This window comes from Onychostoma macrolepis, chromosome 03 (assembly GCF_012432095.1).
Source record: "Onychostoma macrolepis isolate SWU-2019 chromosome 03, ASM1243209v1, whole genome shotgun sequence".
Lineage (NCBI taxonomy): Eukaryota > Metazoa > Chordata > Actinopteri > Cypriniformes > Cyprinidae > Onychostoma > Onychostoma macrolepis.
The window spans coordinates 12,570,447-12,596,003 of record NC_081157.1 but is presented as its reverse complement, the minus strand read 5'-3'; the positions used below and the strand labels follow the sequence as shown (position 1 = coordinate 12,596,003).

Below are 25,557 nucleotides of genomic sequence, written 5' to 3'. Positions count from 1 at the left end.
CTACTTGAAGATAAGTTCTTTCAGAATTGTTCTGAAACTGTTATTTTGTTCATTCACACCCACAGACACACACATTAAGATGAGATGTCACAAGGTAACATCTACAGTACACATTAAGATTCTACTGTAGGCCTTTTCATGTAATTTGAGTTTTGCTTTTTGTACTTTGCAGCTGAAGTGTGCTTCATTCTGGTGAGATTGTGAGTGGCTCTGGTCTCGGTTTGTCGGCCAAAAGCCTTGCTTTCTACACAGACGACAGGCAGCTGCAGTCAAGACGAGTGGAAAAGAGCTGCAGAGAACAAAGCAGAAGAAAACCAACAACTATCAGCTCAACTCCATCCACTCACTTAACACTTTTATTAGGACTCTTAAAGGCCAAACTGAAACCCTCTCACTCTCATATCATTCTAAACCCATAAGAACTTCGTTCATCTTCAGAACACAAATTAAGATATTTTTGATGAAATCCGAGAGCTCTCTGACCTTCCGAAAACAGCAAGGACAGGCCTGTAGCAGCTATGAGGTCAACTCGGTATATTTTTCATGTTAAAAAAATAAAATTTGTTCTCTAAATTACTAATTTGCTGTTATACTCCTCATATGAATGTCTGCATGACATGTATAATTCAGTTTAGTGTCAGCTTGATGTTGATTTAATAAAATTCAATATCAGTGAAAATGTTGCAAAATTAATACATTATGAAACAAAGTCTATTCAGCAATAAAGCAGCTCTGGAGAAAACAGTGAAATCATAATCCAACTCGATTCAGTTCAAGTCTTGTCATTATGCAATAGTGTCAGGACAGTCAAATCAATATTATTCCTGAATATTCAGTGTTTTAAACCCCAGCTAAGCAATCCAGAGCTGACAGAACCCAAACTCCAGCAGGTGACTGAAACGAAGAAAAAACACATCAAGAAGTCAGCTCAGCTCTCCTCTGGTTAAATGAACAAAGACGGTGTGATTATGATTTCAGACTGCATCACTAGTGAGATTGTGGACTGATGTCATTCACAATATTTCATCCAGCTCCTACTGCTGAAGATCAGGGTACGTCACGCTGTCATTCGGTCGGAGGAGTAGTTGTAGTCTGTCCAGCAGGGCTGCTGTTTATCCAGTAGTGGACGGCTGGTTTAACAGTGACTGTAAGCATGATAAAACTGCATCGTGGTCCTAGCAGCTCCTGGCCGGACACGTTCACTGCTGGCTGTAGGGGTCTGTGCAGAGAAAAAAAATTCCGTAGTTTTTACAAAATTATTCTGGCAACCACAGCTATGGATTTACAAACAGGGAAATTTGAATGTAAACCACTAAATTCAACAACACACACTGCTATTAAAATCTGTTTTGTACCTTTAACATACTGACAACCACCATAATAATGCAGGTGGTAAAAGAGAAAGCCACATGAAGAATCAGGTAGCTTCGCCACAAGCAGAAGTATATACTAATAGAAGGTGCACAGAGTCAATCATGCAAACACAAAGCACCATCATGGTAACACACATGATACTTAAATAATGCAATAAACTTTCATTAAACAACAGAAGATGTAACATAAAGCCCAAATGTACATAACTGATAACAAAAACTATTAAAAAAACATGATTATTTAAACAAAATACTTTCAAATGTGGAGTGTCACGCAGGGAATTCTGGGAATATCAGTTTACAGTTTTTGACTGTAAATTATACATTAATTTGTTATTTTTACTTCTAAAAACTGTAAAACTGTATTTTACTGTAAAATTACATGAAATGTCTGGTTAGATCTTTTACAGTTTTTCCCTGTAAATAGTACAGGAACTCACTGTTAACATATTAACAGTTTTTTCAGTAGCGTGTTTACAAAATTTTACAGTTAAAATTACACTTATTTTTTACAGGATCTGTGATCTGATTTCTGTCCAGTCGTCATGTTCGCTGACATTCAGGGCTGCGTTGTGGTCGTCTCCGGGTGCAGGTCCATCATCTGGTCTGGATACGGACTGGATCCGGCTGACTACGATAACCTTAGGACAAGAGTGACACAAAAACACTGAAATAAGCAACAAGTATCAGTGTTGAGTTTTTCTCACAGCACCTGTAATCACACAAGCACATTTTCATACAAATTTCATGACATCTCATAGCAAAGATTACTGTTATACGTAGGATGTAAAAGTAGGTTTGTAAACACCTAAACCTACCCCTTACAGGAAACTTTCTGCATATTTAGATTTTCAAAAAACTTTCTGTGTGATTTATTACCTTGTTTACCTCAATTTAGGTCCCCACCGTGACACGAGTCCCCATGAGTCTATGTGTATTCAGGTTTAAATCCCCACCTGAATAGAAAAACAGGTACACACGCACGCACGCACTTTCTGTGTGATTTAAAATGAATTTAAAACAGTTTAAGACTAGAAAATGATTATAAATAGAATACCCAGATAGCACACGTACGTCTGAAAGATGTCTGTTAAAGATCTCTTGATCTGGAAAGCATCTGCTGTCTATAAACGTCTGACAGACATCTGTAAGATGTCAGTTTTACATACATTCTAAATCATAAACATCTTAAAGACATCTAATAGACGTCTATTTGATGTCTAAAAGGAGACGTCCTATAGACGTATTGCAGATGAGCAAACACCCTAAAAAATATGTCTTGCAGATGTAAATGCAGACGTCAAATAGACGTCTCAGAGATGTACGTGTGCTATCAGGGTACAGTGCAGTCAGTTGGGACGTAGCACAGAGCTCATTCAGTAAATGCACAGCTGCACAGATGAGTTTTGAGTCTGGATTTAAATGTGGCTAATGTTTTAGCACATCTGATCTCTTCTGGAAGCTGCTTCCAGCTGAGGGCCGCATAATAGCTAAAAGCGGACTCTCCTGGTTTTGTGTGAACCCTTGGTATTTCTAACTGCCTCCAAAATGGCGCCACGGTGAGACGGAGTGGAGATGTATTGTTGAAAAAAAAAAAAGTTATTTTTATTTTCTTTGCATACAAAAAGTATTCTCGTTGCATCATAAAATTCAGATTGAACCACTGATGGCAGATGGACAAACCTGACGATGCTTTTCATACTTTTCTGTGCCTTGACAGTGGTAATTAATTGGCAGTATGGGACAGATAGCACACGTACGTGTGCAAGATGTCTGTTAAAGATCTCTTGATCTGGAAAGCATCTGCTGTCTATAAACGTCTGACAGACGTCTGTAAGATGTCAGTTTTACATAGATTCTAAATCATAAACATCTTAAAGACATCTAATAGACGTCTATTTGACATCTAAAAGGAGACGTCCTATAGACGTATTGCAGATGAGCAAACACCCTAAAAAATACGTCTTGCAGATGTAAACGCAGACGTCAAATAGACATCTCCGAGATGTACGTGTGCTATCAGGGAAGCGATCGAACGAATCGACGATCGAAGCTTTTACGGGTTTGGAACGACATAGGGGTAATTGGATTAATGCCAAAATTTCATTTTGAGGTGGAGTAACCCTTTAAGAAGCACCCTCCGTGATCTGATTCTGGATCCGGGCCTGCCTTACAATACAGAACAAACAACAAAAAATGGAAACACTGATGTGACCTAATTGTCCGTGATCATTTGTTTCAAACAGTAGAATTATAATACACAATATATTTAATTCTAAAATCACTTTAAGCATGCATTGCATTAAACACATTTAGCTTCATATTTAATAATCATTTAAAATATTCATAAGCATTCCCTATACAGGAATAACTGCTGGATATCTCCAGTCACTCACCTTGGAGAAGAAAAACCAGGAGAACTCCTAAAATGGAGCAGCAGGACTCTTGAAAGACGTTCATGTCCAGAAGTTTAGACGACAGACTGAGGCATCCGTGACAGCAGATACAGAGAAACAGAAGAGAGAGAAACAGACTTCCTCACAGCATCTCACGCAAGAGCACAAGCATTTCATCAACCAAAATCTGCAGTTCATGAGAAGTTGAAGTGAAGCATTATTTTGTGTCGATGCAGATGAGTATGTACCACTGAACTACAGGAAAATCATGACAATTCTGTGATTATTTACTTATATTTAGAGGTTTCAGTTCCTCTTGAAGCTCACAGACTCAAACAATGTTCAGGCCATTTCAGGATAGTCGTGTTTCACGATAGTCAATGTCAGCTTTAGAGGAAAAGGCAGATGGATCTGTTGGTGGATTTTGGCTGAGTATAATTAACAAACAATTACAAATTTACAACACTATTATAAAGACTTTCGAGAAGCTGAGAATAGCATTCAGTGCTCCAGATCTGATGACAGTCGACTGTCATCAGATTTCACTCATGAACGCTGTTGTTGAAGTTCGGTTGAATAAGAAATTTGTAGTAAATTTTAATAAATCAAGTGTTGATGTAAAATGTGTGGTTTATAAAGATCCTCAGAGTGTTTCCTCCGTCCTTCGTCTGAGCCATTTCACATTTACAGGATTGGAAGTAAACTATAACAGGATAAACTTGTACATGAGAGACCACAATTATTATTATTATTTATTTTGTGTGTGTTTGTGTTCCCACAAACTTTTTTGAACATCAATATTTTATTTCAGTGCTAAAAGACTGTAATTGTGTAAATGTAATTAAATCAGACATCTGCCCTCTTATAAATATAGACACTGAGGACAGAGAGACCTGATACTTTGTGCTAATACATCTGAACAATGTGTAGATACTCCATTACTGCTTTGTGTTTAGCCAATGAATTATGAATCTAAATTATGAGGTACTTATATTATGAAACGGTTTAATAATATAAAAAATCGTTTTCTAAAAAAAAAAAAAAAGGGTCTATACCAGTCTAAGGTTTATACAACAAGGGGGGGGAAAGCATATAAAGATCATTTTATAGTAAAAAGCTGAGCAAACATATATAAACATTAATCCAATCCAATAGATCCAATAAATCCAGATATTGACAGATATATATTAAAATCAAGCAACAGTATTTATGAAATATGCCGTTTTGTTGATGGATGTCGGATTTTTATTTGAACTTTTTACCTACAAAAGTAGCCTGTAACGATCATCTTCAGCTTCATATTATATTAAAAGGCTGTGCAGACATTTGCAGACATCAGTATTAAATATAATTTAACCAGACAACTAACTTCACTTTAAAAGAGTATTTTCAAAAAAAAAAAAAAAAAAAAAGCGCGCGAGCATAGAACGTTGGTGATGGAGGCTGTGTGACGTCACAGTAACTCTCCGTGTAGCGCTCGCGCTCAGATCAGATCAGATTAGATCACCTGCAGCTTCATCAGTCATTATTACACCTTTATCAAAATGGTTTGGTTGGTGAAGGTAGGTCTGACGCCGAACGGGGTTTTTAACGAGGCCGAGGCGGTTTACTCCAGTCTGAATCCACAAATCTGAACAAAAAATACTTACTGAACTTTTCCATCATTATTCCACCATTACACTCTACCGCTGTTTATTTTCACTGATTTGACTTGCTTAATTGACGAGAAATACAATCAAAACTGTTCAACCTATGTGTATTTAAAATGTCCATACTAACAGTTTGATGTGACTGGATTAGGCTACATACAAATAAATACAAGTAAACCTTTTTATGCATATCTGTATGCATGCTTTGTATAAATTTGTTTAAATGTGAACCAGCTGAGAATAATAGGCTAATTATTCCTAAAGCTTATAAGAATTTAAAATATTGTCTAACTGAACTTTTTGGCTCAATTTATAGCAAGGTGCCTCAGTCTCCACTTATGAACATATTACCAAACATAAAGTATTAATTCTGAGTTATGTTTATTCTTCTAGAATTTGGTGCGTGCCGTTCATCAGTCCGATGAAAAAATGGATAAAAATCCCAAAAAGGAGAAGAAGAAGAGGGTCAAGTTAGCGCTGTGTTCTTCAGTGGATGTGATGGACTCGTCCAGTGCAGCTCCTGAAGACCGTGACAAACCACCCTCATCTTCCTCATCTTCTTCAGGCAAACGCAGATTTAAAGGTCTGCGGCGCTTCTTCGGCAGAATGCTGTCATTCTGTGGCGTGTCCTCGTCTTCTGAGCAGGATAAGACGTCTTCCATCCAGACTCAGAAGACCAGCGACGACTCGAGTGCAGTCGGCAGATCTTCTGAGGAGCTTCAAGAAGTTGATCTGCTGACTGCCGACCAGAAGAAAGAAACAGTCGGAGGTTACAGACGCTTTCACAGACATTTCTTACATTCTTTTTATGAGTTTTTCTGCCTCAAACATCAGGTTTTCTTAGCTCTATGTGTTTCTGATTGTTCAGGATCTACTTCCTAAAGCTTGCCTAGTTTCTAAACCTTTATGTCCTCAATAAAACGATTGTATCATTAACATTGACAAAAACATGTGTTCACAGCAGTAGTTCCTCCTGGTTCCTCCTCATCTGCAGACGTCAGATCCTCAGAACAAACACCGTCTGAGCTGCAGACTGAGATTCAGGAGACTGAACCCGTCACAGGTAACATATGAAGCAGTTCTCCATCTTTTCTACTGTACTTTTGCTTCATCTGAGCTGTTAAAGCTCTAAAATTCAGATTTACTCCATTTAAAAAGATCATTCCTTGTATTATTTGTAATATTGTAATATTTCTTATCAGCAGTAGTTGAAGGGACAGAACCTCCTTCTCTCAGTGTTGATGGTCCTTCATCTGCAGACAGAGTCTCTGCTCAAGAGTTTTGGGAGACAAAACCCTTCACAGGTGAGAATTAATTATACATCCAGAGGTTTTAGTAGTAATAAATGCAGATTTGTCTTTTTAACTGTGTATTGAAATGTTTTGATACCAGATTTTATTTCTGAAAGCGTTAAAAAGTCCAGACTGAAGTTCTAGTGTAGACAAACAGTCCTGATATTGAAGTGAATATTGTCTGTTTTAGAAAGTCTTTGCTGATGTCTGTAGTATGATACGATGTTTGACTAAAACTGCATAATTGATGTCTTTACAGACGCAGCTCTGACCTTCATTGATGTTGAACGGTGAGTATCTGTGTGTAGCAGCAGGTTACTGCTAAAATATGCTTTAAAAATATTAATATAGTTTTAAAAAGCATTCATAAATATATGATAAATAAATGTTGGCTACTGTAAGATTGGAAATGTATTTTCTTGCCTCTGAAATACATTTGAACATATTTTGGCATATGGAGGCTGAAACTGAATATATTTTCAATTTTAATGAAAAAAAAAAAAATCATTGAGCTTCACTGTTTACAGCATATATTGAGTATGTATTTAAATAATTTGGCTTTTTTTTTTTTGTCTCATATGCCCAACCTCCCATGGACGAGCACAATATTAGGAAACATATGTGTGGTGTTTTCTTCAGTCTTGTAGAATTGCTGGCCAGTTTTGGAGTCCAGTGGCATGATCTGAGCAAGGATTCACTGAAGGAGCTGCTCAAGTCTTTGGAGGAACAGGAGGAAGCGTCTGAAGAGAAATCAGCTGAGGAGGATGATGCTGATCAAGCTGCGCTGGGGTAAAGACGCTTTTGAATGTCTGGACGCTCATGCTTTATTATGAACTTCTCTGCAAAACTAGTCTCACATATTTAAGCAGAAACCTTTAGATCAAAAAAGCACAAATACAGTCAGCTGTAGTTTGTCTAATATGTCTGTCCACTAACAACGCTATCTGGTTACAGTCTTCCTAATTTAGGAAACACGTGCTATATGAACTCCGTCATTCAGTGCCTCCTCAGCGTTTCTCCCTTTCGGGAAGATTTGCTCTCGCAGCAGGAGAATCACACAGACAGCGCCACACTGCTCAGGTACCAGCAACAATTCAACTAATACATCTAACATCTTCATATTTACAGTTTTTTCAACTGCTTACATTTTCAAAACTTTACACACAAATCCAAGAATGACACACAAAATGCCTCGCATCTAGGGCTGTCGCGATAACCGCAATATCGCAATACTGCGCTATTGACGAGCATAACCGCAGAGGAATGCAACAACCGCAGCAACCGCGATATTTCAGCGTTTTCTTTTTCGTAAGGTTACGCCCTTCTCGTTTTACACTTCGTGCATGTGTACTGAATATTAGTAATGATAACAATGTGTGTCATGCTGATTTGCACAGAAGCTCAGTAAATTTGCACTTAACAAGCCTAAACAGAGAGTGTGTGAGAGAGAGATCGACTGATCGCGTGCGATTACCTGCGTCTGTCCTTGAGGCTGAGTCATTTGTGAAAACAGGTTGTCATGTCCAAGGAAAGCGAAATCTTAGCATCGACGCTCTGCTGGTCAGCTGAGCCTTTAAAAGTGGCGCTCAAAGTTCAAATGATTTAAACAGCGTGTTTCAGCACAAATCTCTGAATGAATCGGCGCTTTTGAACGCGTAGTTGAATGAACGGTTTAAAGACTCACTCAAAGACAGTCTCTTGCCGCCACCTTGAGGCGAAACAATGAAACTGCACTGACTGAAGCCCGTCTAGAACACGCAGGTGAAATATCAACAGAAAAAGTATCTTGTCAGTCAGATTCGAGGATCAGAACTAACTATTATATATATATATATATATATATATATATATATATATATATATATATATATATAGGCTAACAATATATTAATGATCTTATTGTCAGGTTTAAGTTTTGTTATGTGGACCGTTATTTTGTCATTCTCTTCTGTTTACTTCACTTCCTGTTTCAACGCGATTTAGTTTCGGTTTTATTGGTTTCTGAATATGACCTCCTTACATCGTAACACATACAGTACACGCACAGATTATATATAATATATATACATGCGCGGTAATACCGCATACCGCGCTATTGAGCCACTCAAAATTACCGCAATGGAAATTCCTTAACCGCGACAGCCCTACTCACATCTCGTGCAAAATAAAGCGCTGCATTCAGAACATCACAAACACATCTCAAAAACAAACATTTGCAAACACCTTTGCCATAATATTAATTCCTGTTAGATTTTTGTGTGTTACATCGAGAATTGTTTTGCTAAAAGTGCTTTATGAAATTGAAAACTAAGTCAAAGGCCAAGAATTAGTGCAAGGTTTTGCAGGTTTGGTGTGTGCTTCTGCTGTTTGAGTGTCAGCTTTCAGAAATTGTGTGACAAGTAAAGATTTAGTGTGTAAGCAGATGAAAAAAACTGTACGTTGCAGGTCATATTGTAGCTCTCATGACATTCTCGAGTGGAGCAGAATAACCTTTAATTGTGACACTAAAACAGTTCTAATAATATTAATGCGTTTCTTTCCAGAGCGTTAACTGACCTGCACATGAGCCGGATGGACAGCAGTGACTCTGATCTGAAGGAAACACACTTGGCTAAAGTTAAAAGCTACATAGAAAGTCACTTTCCAGTTTTCAAGGGACACTGTCAGCAGGTGAGGAGGCTTCTTAACTAGATTAATTAGCAAAACTTCCTTGATTATGCTGTTTCACACAAACCAGCCATGACAATTCATCCTGATCTTATCAGCGCTGAACAATATAAATGTGGACTGTTCTGCAGTCTCGGTGACTGTACGCTGTTTGTTTATGAGCTGGATTTACCTTCTCTATCTCCTCTCAGGATGCACACGAGTTCTTCATGGCTTGTCTGTCCCGTCTAAAAGTGGAAAGCATGAGCTTGAGATCATCTCATCCCTCATACACTTGCCCCGTGTCCAGTATGGAGTTCAAGCTCAGAAGCGAGCGCACCTGCAACAGGTAATGCCAAGCATCGTCTGACATTTAATGTCACCAAAAGTTTGGCCTAAAGATGAATGCATTTGTATGAATTCATGCTCATTCAAAAGAAGCCCAACATTGAAACGTTTATGTTCACTCTGTTATTTTAGCTGTGGCCTCATGAAGAGTTTCACAGAGGAATCAAACTGCCTCTCGCTGGTCATCGGCCCTCATGCGAGTCTCACAGACAGTCTGCAGCAGTACCTGAACGTGAGTATCAGCGCTGAAGTCATTATATTACACGAACAGGAGGCTCTCGTGTCTCTAATCAGCTGATGTCTGTGTTTGTTGTCTCAGGCGTCGTTCATTGATTGCGTGTGCAGTCTGTGTGGAGGACCACAGGCCTCTGAGACCCTGAAGTTTCTCTCTCTTCCTCGGTACGACACGCTGCTGATCAGTTACTGATCTGGAGAACAGCCAATCATGAGCTGCTCTGTAACATCTGTTCACTCGCATGTCTCCGCAGGGTCCTGGTCCTTCTGGTGCAGCGCTTTGACTTCACGTCCTCCATGATCAAGCTGAAGAATCGACTGGAGATTCCTGAGGAGCTGACGCTGTCCTGCGTTAAAGGTACGCTGCTGTTTATCAAACACTGGCCAGTTACAGAACAGCCGTCCTGTTCATCATATAACTGTGATATTCCTGGATGCACACCATTATATCTGATTGCATTTGAACTGTGCATCTGATTGTGTTTTGACGTCAGTCTCTCTTCACTGATTTGCATATTATAATTGAGCTATTTTTAATAGTGTTTTGTTGCATGTCAGTGTGCGTTAGGTTTAGATTTGTGCAAAGTGTGGGAAATGTTTTGCTGATTATTTTAAATGTAACTTCTGGAATTTGGAAGTTATTTTGAAGACCAACCAGAGACAAGAGACAGATCTTTTATCCAACTACTAAGTAATATTTCAGTGTTTGGGGGTTGTAGCCTTCGAAGATTGTAATTAGCAATGCTGCAGTGACTGTTAATTACTCTTTAAGACAGCTCCGGGAAGAAATTAGCCATTCTTTTATTTTTAGTTTTTCATGAAGTGTTTTCATTTTTTGGTCTGTGATCTTCAACAGAGAGAACAAAGCAGCCAGAGACAGACGAAAACAGCAGAGCAGGCAGCCGATCATTTCGCCAGAAAATATTCAGGAAAAAGAACAGAGTTGCTCCACAGACACCACAGGAAAGAGATAGATAGATAGATAGATAGATAGATAGTCAGACAGACAGACAGCATTATCTTATAATCTCCGTGTGTTAAACAGGAAGAAGCTCCAGTCGTCATCAGCTCACAGTACAGACTCTCTGCTGTTGTGTCTCATGTGGGAAGCCATTTGTTTTTTGGTAAGAATTTTCATTCGTCTCATTCGTTCGTTCGCTGGTCATGTGATCAGTTCCAGTCCGTCGTGAATGGACGCTGAAGTTTCTCGGTCTCACAGGACACTACATCAGTCAGATCCGTGAGCGCAGGGAGGACGGATGGCTGCGGTGCAGCGACGTGTCTGTCAGAAGAAGCAGCTGGAGCGAGGTGTCCGAGGACGCCGGGGACAACGGATACTTGCTGTTTTACGTCAAGAGGAGTTTCATCCCATAATATTCAGTGTTCAGTCCTCACTTGTATTTGGTCAGCTGCTTTGGGATAAAAACTCTGAACTCCTCCTCACTCTTGTTTCTGCAGATGAGCAGCGTTTGGTGCTCGACACTGATTTGAAGAAGCAAAGAGCAACAGATGAGGAAGATCCCGTCGAGAGGGGGTCTTGAGAAACCCTCATGCTCTGGTTTGTCAATCAGCTGTTTTTGGGGTCAGACTTGCATCTGTTGGTTTGACGTGAACGGCACAGATTCTCGTCTCATGGCAGCTTTGGGTTTGGGATGGGATTTGTTATTGGACATTTGGTGGTGTTTCGCCTCTCTTGTCCTTTTGGGGGTTGTTCCAGGGCCATAATCACTGAAGACATTAAGGGGGGCAATAATCCCCCCCCCCCCCCATTTAGAAATGGCTAAATTGTTCCCCCAGTATTGTAAGTTGTTGCAGTGCTCTGCTGAACTCGATTACACAGCGCTCTGTTGCTGTCAGAATGACAAAAAGGTTTAAAAGTGATGTTTTTAGACTGGTCGGCCCTAGCAGTCTAACAGCACTCGTCATTGTCAAAACCACTGAGACGGCCAATCAAATCAAAGCAGGCGGCGTTTACTGTTCACTGAAGCAGAGCACGAATTCCAAGCAAAAGTGTCAGTTTTAACACATGTACAATAGAACGAACAAAACATTTGATATTTAACAACTGTTTTACGATAGAAACAATACTTGACTAATATGGCTGTTATGAATTGAAAATATGGTATCATTTATATGATTCTTGTAATTAGGAATTCAAATTAGGAATACAAATAAGAGTGAACGTATGCAGATTTAAAAATATTATTTGCAAATAGTTCAAAATGATTATTTCCATGCTAAATTTGGACCTAGCATTTTCTTCACTGTTCTATTCCTTTATGCTTTATTTAAAAAAAGTAAATAATGAATAACAAATTTTAAATAAAATATAAATAATAAATAAAAATAACATAAAAATAATAAATATAAGTAATAAATGAAAAACATAAGTATTACATTTAAAAATAATACAAATAGGGTGTAAATATAGTAAAAAAAAACAATGCATAAAAATATTATAAATTAAGTAAAAGTATTACATTAAAAATAATAATGATAATGAGGTTTAAAAAATAAAAAGTAATAAATGAAGTAATAAAAGTAATACATACAAATGTAATAAAAGTAATAAACAATACATAAAAAACAAGTAATAAATTAAAAACAGAAGTATTACATAAAAATAATAAGATATATATATATATATAAAGTAGTAAAAATAAAAATAAATGAATAAAAATAAGTAATGTATACAAAATTTAATAAACAATAACAAATAAAAAAACCTAAAAGTAATAAATGAAAAACCGAAGTATTAAATGAAGTATTTCATTAAAAATTATAATAAAAATAAGGTATTAATAAAATAGTAATAAATAAAAAGAAATAAAGTAATAAAAATAATTAGTACATGATGTAATAAAAGTAATAAATAGACAATAATAAGTAAAAATAAAAATAAAAATAAATGATAAACAGAAGTATTAAAGTAATACATAAAAAGTAAATAAAATAATAAAACAATAATAAAGTAAAGTATAAAGTAATAAAACACATTAATACTTTTACCACAATCTAAGCAGGAAAACATGCACACACAAAAATAATGTTAATTTAACTTAACATTTAAAAAAAAAAATAATAATTTAACATTCTAAAGTGACTTGCACTGTATTTTAAGGAACACTTTTATAAATAAAGCATTATAATAAACCATTATTTGCGTCTGTGGCTCCATGATGAACCTTTAACCTCCACCGAACCGTTCGTTCCTTTGCACAAAAGGTTGTTTATAGTGAAAAAGGTTCTTTAGATTATTCAATGTTCTTCAGGCTTGGAAAGCCAGTTCTTTTAGGAGCTGTTCATTGAAAGCTGCTTTGGAGAACCAAGAGCTACAGGACCACTTCAAATATTACAAAACACAATATAGGATTGAACAGACCACTGAAGAACGGAATTAACTGAACTGTCATGATTCTGTCACCACTTCCTGTTAAACTCTTATTTCATCAGCCAGCATCCAGCTTCTTGTTCCTGATCTCGTAATTCCTCTTTAATTATCCTCATTGGTTTCACCTGTCTCACTAACTGTATAAGCCAGTCTCACTCTTACCTCTCTGCCAGATTGTCTCATCAGCTCATTGGTGAACATTCCAGTCAGTTCCTGAATCTGATCCTTGAAGCCTGTGTGAACTCGACCCTGCCTGGAACCTGGTGTTTCTCTCTCTGCCTGAACCCCCATCAAGAGTCAGCAAGTTTGACTCTCTTTATCTGCTGCTCTGGAAGCTGGATTGTCAGTTCATTGTGGATCGGGATTTGGATTGTGGAATTATTGTTTTGGATTTGGGACTGGAAAAGGATAAAGGAGATTGGATTGTGTTGTCTTCAGTACTCTTTGTTCTCTACTCTGCTATTACTCCTCAGAACATCTTCGAGAACACTCTGGTAGACTTTCCTGTGTGGGACAGTGTCTCCGCCTGTCACGTGGTAGACTGGGGTTCAATTCCCAAGCTGGTCACCCCACCCACTTCAAAAGACCACCTGTCAGCTGTACTGATCCAGGTGATGCCAGTTCACTCAGTTCCTGCTTGGAAGTGCTCAACTAGCTTGCTATCCTCTGATCGTCTACTCCCATCACTGACCTATTGTTCACCTCACTGTCGTGACTCGCTGGCCTGGAGAATACTTGCCGGCATCCTGAGAACCTTAACATTAAGGAAACTGAAAATAAACTTATCCACTTGTGTGTCTGTATTTTTGGGTCCATTACTAATCCACTAACAGTGAACACTACACATATGAGAGATAGATATCTATAATTGTGTATAAGACACTTCTTTAAAAATCTTACTGTACAAAGCGTTTGACTGGTAGAGTATATTACAGTTCAGTCAGGTTTTATCACTTTCCACATTCAGTCCAGTCAGTTAATAAACACGTGAAATATTCAGTCAGACATGCTTTTTTAATAATAATAACTCAGAAGTGTACTAAACCATTTCTGAAGCAATTTCTTCCTCCAACCACTGTTTATCATCAGGAGACTGATGTGGTTTCATGTGTGTTTTTTTTTTTTTAATGTTTAGATCAGCGATTCTGAACCAGGGGCCACTAGGGGCCTCAGCAAACATGTAAGAGGGCCTCAAGATGACTTAACATCTTCACATATACAGTGGGTACGGAAAGTATTCAGACCCTCTTAAATTTTCCACTCTTTGTTATATTGCAGCCATTTGCTAAAATCATTTAAGTTCATTTTTTTCCTCATTAATGAACACACAGCACCCCATATTGACAGAAAAACACAGAATTGTTGACATTTTTGCAGATTTATTAAAAAAGAAAAACTAAAGTATTCAGACCCTTTGCTGTGACACTCATATATTTAACTCAGGTGCTGTCCATTTCTTAGAAGACTGGTTGCAATCGAGGGAAAGATGAATGCGACCAAGTACAGGGATATCCTGGACGAAAACCTTCTCCAGAGTGCTCAGGACATTTGGATATTTAGCCTAATTCAATGCTTGTTCTGTTTTAAATCTTTTTATTAGTTTCCCAGAAACCAAGAGCTCCAGGCTGTTCTACATACTGAGAAAAAATGAACTCGCACTCAAACTTCATTCAATTTAAAATCAACAAAAAATTTGAAAATGGACTCGGAAGATGAATTTTATTTTGCTTCCACACACTCTACAGGGGGGTCAAACTCATTTTCACTGAGGGCCACTTCAACATTATGGCTGCCATCAAATGGGACGGTTGTAACTGTAAGATTGTACAAATATTACTCAACATATTGTTAAATAACTGTCTCTTTATTTTATTATTACTTAAAAGAACCAAAGACTTAAACTACTTCAGTCTGTGTGCATTGAATTTATTTAATACACAAGTTTCACAATTTTAGTTTTACGACATTCTAATTTATTGAGATGCACCTGTATATAAACTTTCAAGTTTCACTTGTGACTGCACTAATAGAGCAAGATAATTTCATTTATCATTTATCTTTCATGGACAATTACCTCAGTGTAAATGTGTTTAAATTCCTCATATTATTTAATCTCTTAAACTTTAACAAAAGAATTTTGAATCTCGCTGGCTCTCTCGCGAGAAGTGAATCACTCCATGTTGTGATTGGCTGTTCGCCACTGATGTCACACATTCATGTGCACGCGCTCCACAAACTCAGGATCAAAGCCTGAGTTGACAAAGAAAGTTGATGGTCAGCATCATGGTACCAATAAAGCTGGATTGGAGTGGTTTGGTTTTGTTAACTCGAAACTAGTGATGTTATGTTCTGTGCTTTGGAGCGTGTGTTGAGAAATCCCAGAAGCTTTCAGTGAAGCGCATATCGAGGCTTGTATCGCTTTGGAGCAATTACGTCATTGATGACGTCTAAAACCTTGTTTCCACCTGACTGGTTCAGGAATCGGTTTGAATCTTCCCAGCAGGCACCAGATGTCTATGTAACGTCGGGTTGACGTTGGACATGACGTCGGACAGACGTTGCATTTTGGTTGAAAATGAAAATCGGGTTGACGTCAATTTGACGTTGACTTAGACGTTGGATTTTGGTTACACAACCTAAAAACAACAAAATCTCAACATCAGCTGACGTCGGAATTGAACATCAATTTAACATTGACATTGAATTTACATTGAATTTTGGTCACCCGACGTCGCAACCGACATTTAACCATTGTGTGCCTGTTGTGTGCCTGCTGGGTTGGCGCGACATTTTGATAGCTATATAAACCCATGGGATCCGCTCAAAATGTGTGGTTGTGACAGAGGTGAGTTTTGGTTATTTGATTGTGTATCTTATTTGATAGTTTTGCTTGTTGTTTCTATGGAGTCAGCAAAAAAAGAGAAAGACTTCCCCTGTATGGGAATACTTTGATCAGATTTCTTCTAACAAGGTAGGCATACATGCATACATAGATATATACAGTATTGTTCAAAATAATAGCAGTACAATGTGACTAACCAGAATAATCAAGGTTTTTAGTATATTTTTTATTGCTACGTGGCAAACAAGTTACCAGTAGGTGCAGTAGATTCTCAGAAAACAAACAAGACCCAGCATTCATGATATGGACCCTCTTAAGGCTGTGCAATTGGGCAATTAGTTGAAAGGGGTGTGTTCAAAAAAATAGCAGTGTGGCATTCAATCACTGAGGTCATCAATTTTGTGAAGAAACAGGTGTGAATCAGGTGGCCCCTATTTAAGGATGAAGCCAGCACTTGCTAAACATGCATTTGAAAGCCTGAGGAAAATGGGTCCAAGGGCCACAGGCAGTTTGTGAGACCACCCCCAAACTCTGAATTCAAGCCACAGTACACAGTGAAGCATGGTGGTGCAAGCATCATGATATGGGCATGTTTTTCCTACTATGGTGTTGGGCCTATTTATCGCATACCAGGGATCATGGATCAGTTTGCATATGTTAAAATACTTGAAGAGGTTATGTTGCCCTATGCTGAAGAGGACATGCCCTTGAAATGGTTGTTTCAACAAGACAATGACCCCAAACACACTAGTAAACGAGCAAAGTCTTGGTTCCAAACCAACAAAATTAATGTTATGGAGTGGCCAGCCCAATCTCCGGACCTTAATCCAATCGAGAACTTGTGGGGTGATATCAAAAATGCTGTTTCTGAAGCAAAACCAAGAAATGTGAATGAATTGTGGAATGTTGTTAAAGAATCATGGAGTGGAATAACAGCTGAGAGGTGCCACAAGTTGGTTGACTCCATGCCACACAGATGTGAAGCAGTTTTAAAAAACTGTGGTCATACAACTAAATATTAGTTTAGTGAGTCACAGGATTGCTAAATCCTAGAAACAAAAACGTTTGTACAAAATAGTTTTGAGTTTGTACAGTCAAAGGCAGACACTGCTATTTTTTTGAACACACCCCTTTCAACTAATTGCCCAATTGCACAGCCTTAAGAGCGTGCATATCATGAATGCTGGGTCTTGTTTGTTTTCTGAGAATCTACTGCACCTACTGGTAACTTGTTTGCCACGTAGCAATAAAAAATATACTAAAAACCTTGATTATTCTGGTTAGTCACATTGTACTGCTATTATTTTGAACAATACTGTACATACAATATTACCAATGCATTGTATTTGTAAGAAACATTCAATTTCATCATTTCTTATGTGTATGTTGTGCTCTAAGGAATTGGGGTACAATAATAACACTTAATCTATGCTAAGGCATTACCATGCTTTGCATGAGAACAAGGAGGGAAATGGATGTGAGCCCAGCCAAGGTGTGTCATTACAAATATTATAATAATATACCATTAAAAGTTTTCCATCCTGATTTTTGTAAATCATGCAAATGAAAAAAAGTAAAAAAATACTTTATTTACACATCTTCTCTTTTTTTCTAGCCACCAGAAAACAAGAGCTGGATGAGGCCCTGGTCACAATGATTGTGAAGGACACACAGCCATTTAGTATTGTGGGGATGTGGGATTTAGGGACTTTGTTCAGAAACTAGACCCAACAAGGCAGGTGTGTATAGGTCCATGCATTAAAGGTGGGGTAAACTGAGTACCAAAACAAACTTATAGCCAATCAGCAGTAAGGGCTATGTCTGCTCATGATGCAGAGAAGAGAGTGCTCAGTGCATAGGACAGACATTAGCCGAGCCGAGCCGACCGACGACAGATAGATAGAGATGGCGGATAAAAAACAAAAGAGGAAAACGTCTGCGGAAACAAAAGAAGGCTCGTCTACACTGGACGCGACAGTTGTCATGTTGCGCCAGCTAAAGTCTGTCTACATTGGACGCGACAAAGCGACCGTTGAAAATCATTTGAAATTGCATCCAGTGAAGACAGCATCACTGATTATAATGAGTTCTATAGTATTTTGTCGCACCGCTCACGTCCGGTGTAGACACGGTATTACGATAAGGCAAGAAGTAGGACCCGTGTAAATATTGGATCAGCTTTCCAGCGCTGGAGAGAACTCAAGGAGCGGGAAGGCCTGTGATTGGATGCCGAGGTTGCTCTGTTTCTTCTCGATAAGTGAGTAACATTGGTTTTGCTTTGTTCCACAGAACTAATCGTTGCCTGGGATGCGCACGTATGTGTGGGGCGGAGATATCAAAATAGGGGTGAGACCCTTTTGGGGTAGGGGCGTGTTTGTTTTGGTGATTTGAAATGTCAACATTGGCTACCAGAAATCACTTACCCCACCTTTAAAAAAAAAAAGAAAAAAAAAAAAGAGTATTATAATATTGCATTTGGCAATATTATAATTTGGCATAATATTGCTTTTTCTTTCCTTCAGGGCTGTAAAGGCCATGGTGGAGGCAAAATATGCCGAGTCCAAGGAGAAGGCCAAAGCTGAAGTGAAGAAGGTGACTGCAGTGTACCTCAACATGCATGCCTACCTGACAGTAACTTGCCACTTTGTGTACAACAACACCTGTCTCAATTCAGTTTTGTTAGGAGTACTGAAATTTCCTCAGGCACATACTGCTGAAAATTTAGCTCATGTGAAGGCCTCCCTCATGGAGGAATGTGGGATAACCAACAATGTAACATGCCTGGTTACCGATGGTGCTGCTAATATGATTAACTGATGAACTGAGGCTCCGTCACACAATCTGCATTGCACACACTCTTAACCTGATAGTTAAAAAGGCTCTTGACCAGACCCCTGTGCTCGCTGACATTCAGGGCCAAGGCAAGAAAGCTTGTGGGATACTTCAGAAGCAACACCACTGCTAAGGTGTGTTCTTTGACTCCATTACAATTTCTGCTTTAATCTGCTTGTGTTACTACTGCTGTGACAATTAAATTAATTGCTACTCTTTTTTTAAAGGAATAAACTTGTACAGCTGCAACAGCAGATGGGAAGGCCTACACTGAAGCTCCTTCAGGAGGTGGAGACCCACTGGAACAGCACCTTTCAAATGCTGCACCGTCTGGTGGAGCTCAAAGAGCCAGTAGGGGCAGCTTTAGCCAGTCTGGCCACTGAGATACCCGCACTGAGCTCTGATGAATTCACCTCTACGAGTGCATGCTTTTCATTGCTTTCAGGCTTTAATAACGCAACTGTGGAACTGTCAGAAGAAAAAAGGTTTCTGGGTCTAAGGTATTGCTACTGCTTGAAATGCTAGATGAAAATCTGCAGGAAGAGATGGCAAATATGGCATCTCCAGTGGCAAGAAAAATGGGAGAACATCTGAAAAGACAGTTAAGTTAGAAGCTTAACACACTGCAATCTATGAGCATCATGTCACTTGCAACAATGCTGGACCCTAGGTTCAAAGCGATAGGATTTTTTTTTTTAGAGTGTGCTGCCATAAGTAGCTCTGCAGCTCAACCATCAGCATCACAGCGGGCTGAACTTGTAACCCCAGGTAATTTAGTTTTTGGTTTTGAGGTCATTTTGGATAAATTACAACACTCACTAACAAGGTCTTTGTATACTTCTTAGGTAACAAAGTGTGGCGTCATCTGGATTACAGTGTGTTGAGTCTCTGGGACTGTGGCCTGGGTCCCACCATTTGCTCAAGCCAGGAAATGCCCTTTCATTATGGCGTCTCCCTCCACAGCCAGAACGCATTGACACTGTGTTTGCACTCCCATCCCACAATTTCTTTCAGCTCCATCCATTTTTTATTTGGAACCCAGAAAGTGACATCATGGTGAGACTAAGAAATAATTATATACTCCCATGTCTTCATGGTTGTCCAAAGCCAGATGTAGTCTCAGCTGGTGTGGGTAGGCCTCGAGTGATTATTGGCACCAGTGGACAATACTACATCTTTGCTTCATGCCTTCGCTGCAGGATGTGCAAGAGGATCTGGTTTGCTGACAGTCCTCAGTGGACAGGGAAACTGCCAAAGCGGTTCACAAGCATTTTGCCAGCATTTCTAACTTACAAGAAGGCCATTTGCAAGTCTGTGCTTCATGAGCGTGTGGAGTCTCTGTCTCTGCTCACTATCTGACAACGTTACAGCAGACGCTACTGTGGATGTCCAGCGGTACCTTGCAGAACCAAATATTGAGCGATTGGAGGACCCCCTTCTTATATATACTCATCTGTATAGACTTGCTGTCAAGTATTTATGTACCCCGGCTTCATCTGTTCCTTGCGAAAGGGTGTTTTCAAAGGCAGGAGAAGTTATGTCAAAAAAAAGAAATTGCCTTAGCCCTAAAACAGTTGAGAAATTAATGTTTCTAAATAAAAATGTCTTCATCATTTTCCTTGATACACAAGACTTGATTTACACACATTTGATAGCCCCATTCATTTCAAGCCAATAAGTTTATTACACAGTTATGTTATACAATAATTATATGCCACCAGAAAACAAACATTATATTCATATAAATATATTAATCTATGTGGAAATAGATTTTTTCTTCACTGTTATTTCTAAGCCTTAACTGGTGCAAAATACAGTGTGTCACAGATCACATCAGGTCATCTGTGATGTATCCACTTGCTTTACACTCTTTGGCCACCAGGTGGTATTGTGAGCAAATGAAGCCTCGAGAAATTAACCCTTTTGTAAACCACTTGGCTGAAAAGCTTCAATGCTTCATGAGGCTTCATCTCGCCACCACTACTCGAAACTAATCCTGTAACTCTGAATTTTTCATCTACCATCATGGTACCACAGGCCCCAGGTGATCAGAGGAGTAAACTTAGCTTGGATTTCAAAGGCACTGTCTCTCGAAGCCGAACTGGGGGAATGGCAGTCAGTAGAACTGAGATGAAGATAATATATAAAATATATAATAATCCAGGTAAACACTGGTTAGGAGTCAGGTAAGTTGAGCTGTAGTGATCAATGAGACTGGACAACAGTGAGGGGAAGCGTGACTAGCACTGTAGCGTCACTGTTGTGCCATTTTGGAGAGTATCTGCTGGACGCAAACTGTTCTGTGTCAGCCACAACGTTCAAGTCAAAGCGTAAATAAACGTAGAAAACATATCCGTGTGGTGCAGCTGACGCAGAACAGTGTAAGCAGTTTGCGTCAAGTGGATATTCTTCAAAATGGCGCTACTTTGACGTAGAGGTGACAAATTGTTGAATAAAGTTATTTTTGTTTTCTTTGCGTACAAAAAGTATTCTTGTAGCTTCATAACGTTACAGTTGAACCACTGATGGCAGATGGACCATTCTGACAATGTCTTTCATACTTTTCTGTGCCTTGACAGTGTTATTTACTTGACAGTCAATGGGACAGTCACAAGCTTCCCGGTTTTCATCCAAAATATCTTAAATTGTGTTCCTAAGACGAATTAAGCTTTTACAGGTTTGGAACGACATGGGGGTAAGTGATAAATGACAAAATTTTCATTTTGGGGTGGAGTAACCCTTTAAATTTTGATGTGGATGTAGAAGATGAAGAGCAGAACACACAATGGTCAAACAACAAAGAGGTAAGAATTTTTTTGAATTAAGATATGACTGCAGTTACCTAATGGATAACATGCTTATGTCTAATTGTAAAAATCATATTTCTTTTTTGTTTTGCTTTTACACTTGCCAAGTCTATTAATTTACAATTTTCCATTTGTAGTTTTGTGTAAACCTGTCATTTAAATTGTTAGAATTATCAAAATTTGACTGCAGTTCATTAATGGATGTCATGCCTGCACTTGAGCATACACTTGTCAAAACCAATCTTTGGACAAGTGTTCAAATAAAACATTTATTATTTTTAATTCTGTCCAATAAAATTATTCTTAATTCCATCTGTATTTATCAGGGATTTATAGTGAAATTTATGACAATGTTATTTATAGTAACTTTTAGTTTCTGTAGCCTTAAGTTCAGTTATTTTCTAATACCCTCATAAACACTGATATAATTAAACTTTGAGAAAAAAAATAATGTCTCTCCCACCTATAAATACCATAAAAATTGATGACAACAATTACACAGGTTTTTGTCCAATTTTGAGCTATTGGCACTGGTAAAATTATTGAGTACTTGAGTAAAAATGACAAGTCCTTCTCTTTGTCCTAGCTGAAATGATTGTTTTCAGTGTGAATACATTAAAAACAAGAGAAAAAAAAATTCATAAACTTTAAAAACGGTGACTGCCGAGCTCATCTACTCCCTCTGACTCCAGTGATCTTTTTGTTTACTTCCCTGCGTCACACCTGGCTCAAATAATTAGTTCAACCTGTTCGGTAGGTTGAGCTAATTATTAGCAGGGATGTTATTTTTCCGGATTAATCCGGAATTCCGGATTTTCCGACCTGAAAATGTGACCTATGTGAATCATGCAGTTCTGTAAAAAAAAAAAAAAAAAAAGGGGGGCATCTCACAGCCGTCACCATGGTAACCCGGGACGGAACCACAATCGCCGTCCCCGCGCAACAGGGCCACACCGGGCGGCACGTCAGATGGCAAAGAGATAATTTTTCCTTCCTTTCCAAGTATCAACAAGGACGTATTTGCGACCGTTCGCAAATGGCGAAGTATGATTGGTCAGATCACCTGTCAATCAAGCTCCCTGCTGCGCAGTTACCTCAGTCGCTCTCGCGCTACAGTGGTATCGTAACAAGAACATCGCCGGATCGGATGATCTGGGTATGTATTATTGCTTGTGTCTATATATAACCTATAAGTTACTAATTTGACTTTGTTGTCGATTGATTAGATGATCGATTTTGAGTGATTTTCCACTATGGCAGGATGCTTAAGCTGCATTAACATTAACTTGTATTTGCTAGCTATTAGGGATGCATTTCGGTTAATTTTCCCAACCGACAACCGCAAATCATTATCCGATTATTAACCGTTAACTGATAAGATGGTAAGTTAACACTTTTCAATAAGGTTCATTCAGCGCTGCCGCTCCCACCACGCGCATCACGCACTGTGCGTAGGGTACCGAGTGCTGAGGGGGCACCAAAAAATAGTCTAATGAAAAATCAATAATTATATTTTAATTATTATATTAAATATATAGCTCACTGAATCTGATGGCTGCAAATAGTTTCTCCCAGAATCTAGAGCGAGCGAGTGAGTGCGCCCGCGAGACAGAGACTGTGCTCCAAACCGCGTAGCGCGTGCATGACAGAGGGAGAGAGAGCAAGAGACCGCGCGTGTAAGACAAACTCTACATTATCCCGCTTATTACATGGCTACCTACAAAATAAATCAATAATTTGACACAAAATATTGATTTTAAAAGGAGTTTATTGATTTAAAAACGATTTATATTGCTTCCGCTAAAGAAAATAGTCCGTCTCACTTCTCGTACTCAAGTAGAAGTACAGATACTTGTGTTAAAAAATACTCTGGTAAAAGTAGAAGTACTGATTTAACTTCTTTACTCAAGTAAAAGTAGCCATGCGAATGATAACCATTTTTTTATGCAAAGCTAACGTTACCTGGACCACACAAATGCTAGAGTGCAAGCTGAGAAACCTAAGTGGATATGGAAAAAAAGGTTCTTTATAAGCCATTGCCTACATTTTAAATGGATGTCTGCAAAATAGGCCTAAAACATCACATAGCCTATATGATTATTGTGACAGAGACTACAGGTTAATGAGATTCTGACTGAGTAGCAAGATATGAATTCAATTGTGAATTCAATTGTGATTCTGTGAGAATTGAATTCACAGACCCAGTTTCTCTTTTTTAATCTTCCCCTTAACATTTAAAGGAATCTACATGTAGACTATGTAGGCCTAATGATTTTTCCGCGAATGAATGCTGCCGAATCTGTCGAGTCGTCTTGTAGTGATAGGTCAAGTGCAACGTATATTCCCATTCAATATTTTATTATATTATGCGTCGCTTGTCGGACATAGCAACAGTAACTAAAGGGAACGGAAGGGAATGGTTTTCTATAGCCGCTAAAGAAAATACTGTTGTACCAGTACTGTAGTTACTACCCACAGAGTGGTGTTTACTCGTGCAGCACTTCTGTGCCTGTTTGTTCACATGAGGAGCCCAGTGACCCCGTGGATCCAAAAATTGAGGCCTTCTTTTGACATGAACATTTGCATGTTGCACATTTAGCAGTTAAAGTTGGGTAAAAATGTAAAACAAAAATAAGTTAAAATATATTTTTTTGTCATGGTTGTTGTTATAGAGAGAGGTGGTGATGGAGTAGTGGACAAGACACTTGCTTTTGATTCCCACTGTTACACATCCACCAAATAAGTTGTTATGTGTCATACTGTACAAAAAAAAAGTTGCATGTTAAATAAATTAAAATGTATTTTTTTGTTCAAATAAGTCGTTATGGGTCCTGCTTTACTATCCATATAGATCCGCCACCAGTTTGATCGGTGTGGGGGGTCTTAGTATATTTTCCTGCTTTTTTGTCCTTAGCCAATCACATGCCTGTATTAGGCCTATTTTATGAGTGATTTTGTTGGTCAGTTAGGTTGAATGTTGGTTTATTGACATCAGTTGAGGAAATTTGTAACACCCCTTCCAAGTTAAATCTTTGTTCTAAAAACAGCTGTGGGAAATTGTAGAATGGCATGAATTGGGTGGTATAGATACAAAATTAAGAAAAAATGAGCTTAGGGAGGAGCTAAGAGTGATCTCCAAATTTTGCGTTGTATATCAAAACAAGTAATAATAGCTAGGGCTAGTGCAGCGATTCAGAGCCCTTCTATTTCACTAATGGCATTATCGTTTGAGCAACAGAAAGAACTCATTCAGCTGCAACAATTTCATGAGAAAGAAATGCGAGAACATGAAGTTGCAATGGCAAAGCTTAAAAGGGACAATTTGAAGGGGTCATCGGATGCCCATTTTCCACAAGCTGATATGATTCTTTAGGGTCTTAATGAAAAGTCTGTAACATAGTTTGGTTAAAATTTCTCAATGATAGTGTAAAAAACACCTTTTTTTTACCCTGTCAAAACAGCTCTTTTCAGAGTGTAGCGCCCCTGCCCTCTTATGCTGGCCTGACCTAAGCTCTGTAGGGTGGAGCACCGGGTAGTGACCAAAATGATCACGGTTATCTGTATTATCACGGTATTGTTCAAATGTGCTGGAGATGTTCAAAAAGTACCGACACATAAATCACTTCACCAAGTTTTATATTTAAAAATCAACAAACAACAAATAAAATGACTTTTTGTTTGCATAATAACTAAAACAATAACATTACCAATGATGTTCAGATTTTAAATGACAACTTGACTGTCAAC

The 25,557-nt window shown here is 38.4% G+C and overlaps 1 protein-coding gene across 17 annotated transcripts; it reads left to right on the top strand.

Moving 5' to 3' along the window:
* Window positions 1–2,685: 2,685 nt before the first annotated feature.
* Window positions 2,686–21,313, top strand: LOC131537177 (ubiquitin carboxyl-terminal hydrolase 37-like). Of its 17 annotated transcripts, none has more exons than XR_009270194.1 (22): window positions 5,176–5,331; window positions 5,812–6,187; window positions 6,380–6,481; window positions 6,621–6,722; window positions 6,970–7,000; window positions 7,350–7,499; window positions 7,665–7,790; window positions 9,254–9,380; window positions 9,569–9,705; window positions 9,837–9,936; window positions 10,024–10,103; window positions 10,193–10,296; window positions 10,795–10,904; window positions 10,987–11,062; window positions 11,158–11,496; window positions 13,503–13,940; window positions 14,465–14,554; window positions 14,791–17,663; window positions 17,787–17,910; window positions 18,694–19,137; window positions 19,231–19,771; window positions 19,849–21,313. XR_009270194.1 is itself a non-coding variant. In XM_058770468.1 (15 exons), exons 1-15 carry the CDS (start codon window positions 5,314–5,316, stop codon window positions 11,310–11,312), a joined length of 1,794 nt encoding a protein of 597 aa, XP_058626451.1. In that variant the 5' UTR covers window positions 5,176–5,313; the 3' UTR covers window positions 11,313–12,395. The 17 variants fall into 17 exon arrangements, 1 of the variants encoding a protein (XP_058626451.1); XR_009270191.1 differs by having other exon boundaries at window positions 14,773–17,663; XR_009270188.1 differs by having other exon boundaries at window positions 14,465–16,300; window positions 17,570–17,663.
* Window positions 21,314–25,557: the final 4,244 nt, after the last annotated feature.

Coding starts and splice junctions, on each gene's coding strand:
- LOC131537177 (XM_058770468.1), top strand. Junction 6,482..6,620: donor GGAGACTGAACCCGTCACAG/GTAACATATGAA, acceptor ATTTCTTATCAG/CAGTAGTTGAAGGGACAGAA. Junction 9,706..9,836: donor AGCGAGCGCACCTGCAACAG/GTAATGCCAAGC, acceptor CTGTTATTTTAG/CTGTGGCCTCATGAAGAGTT.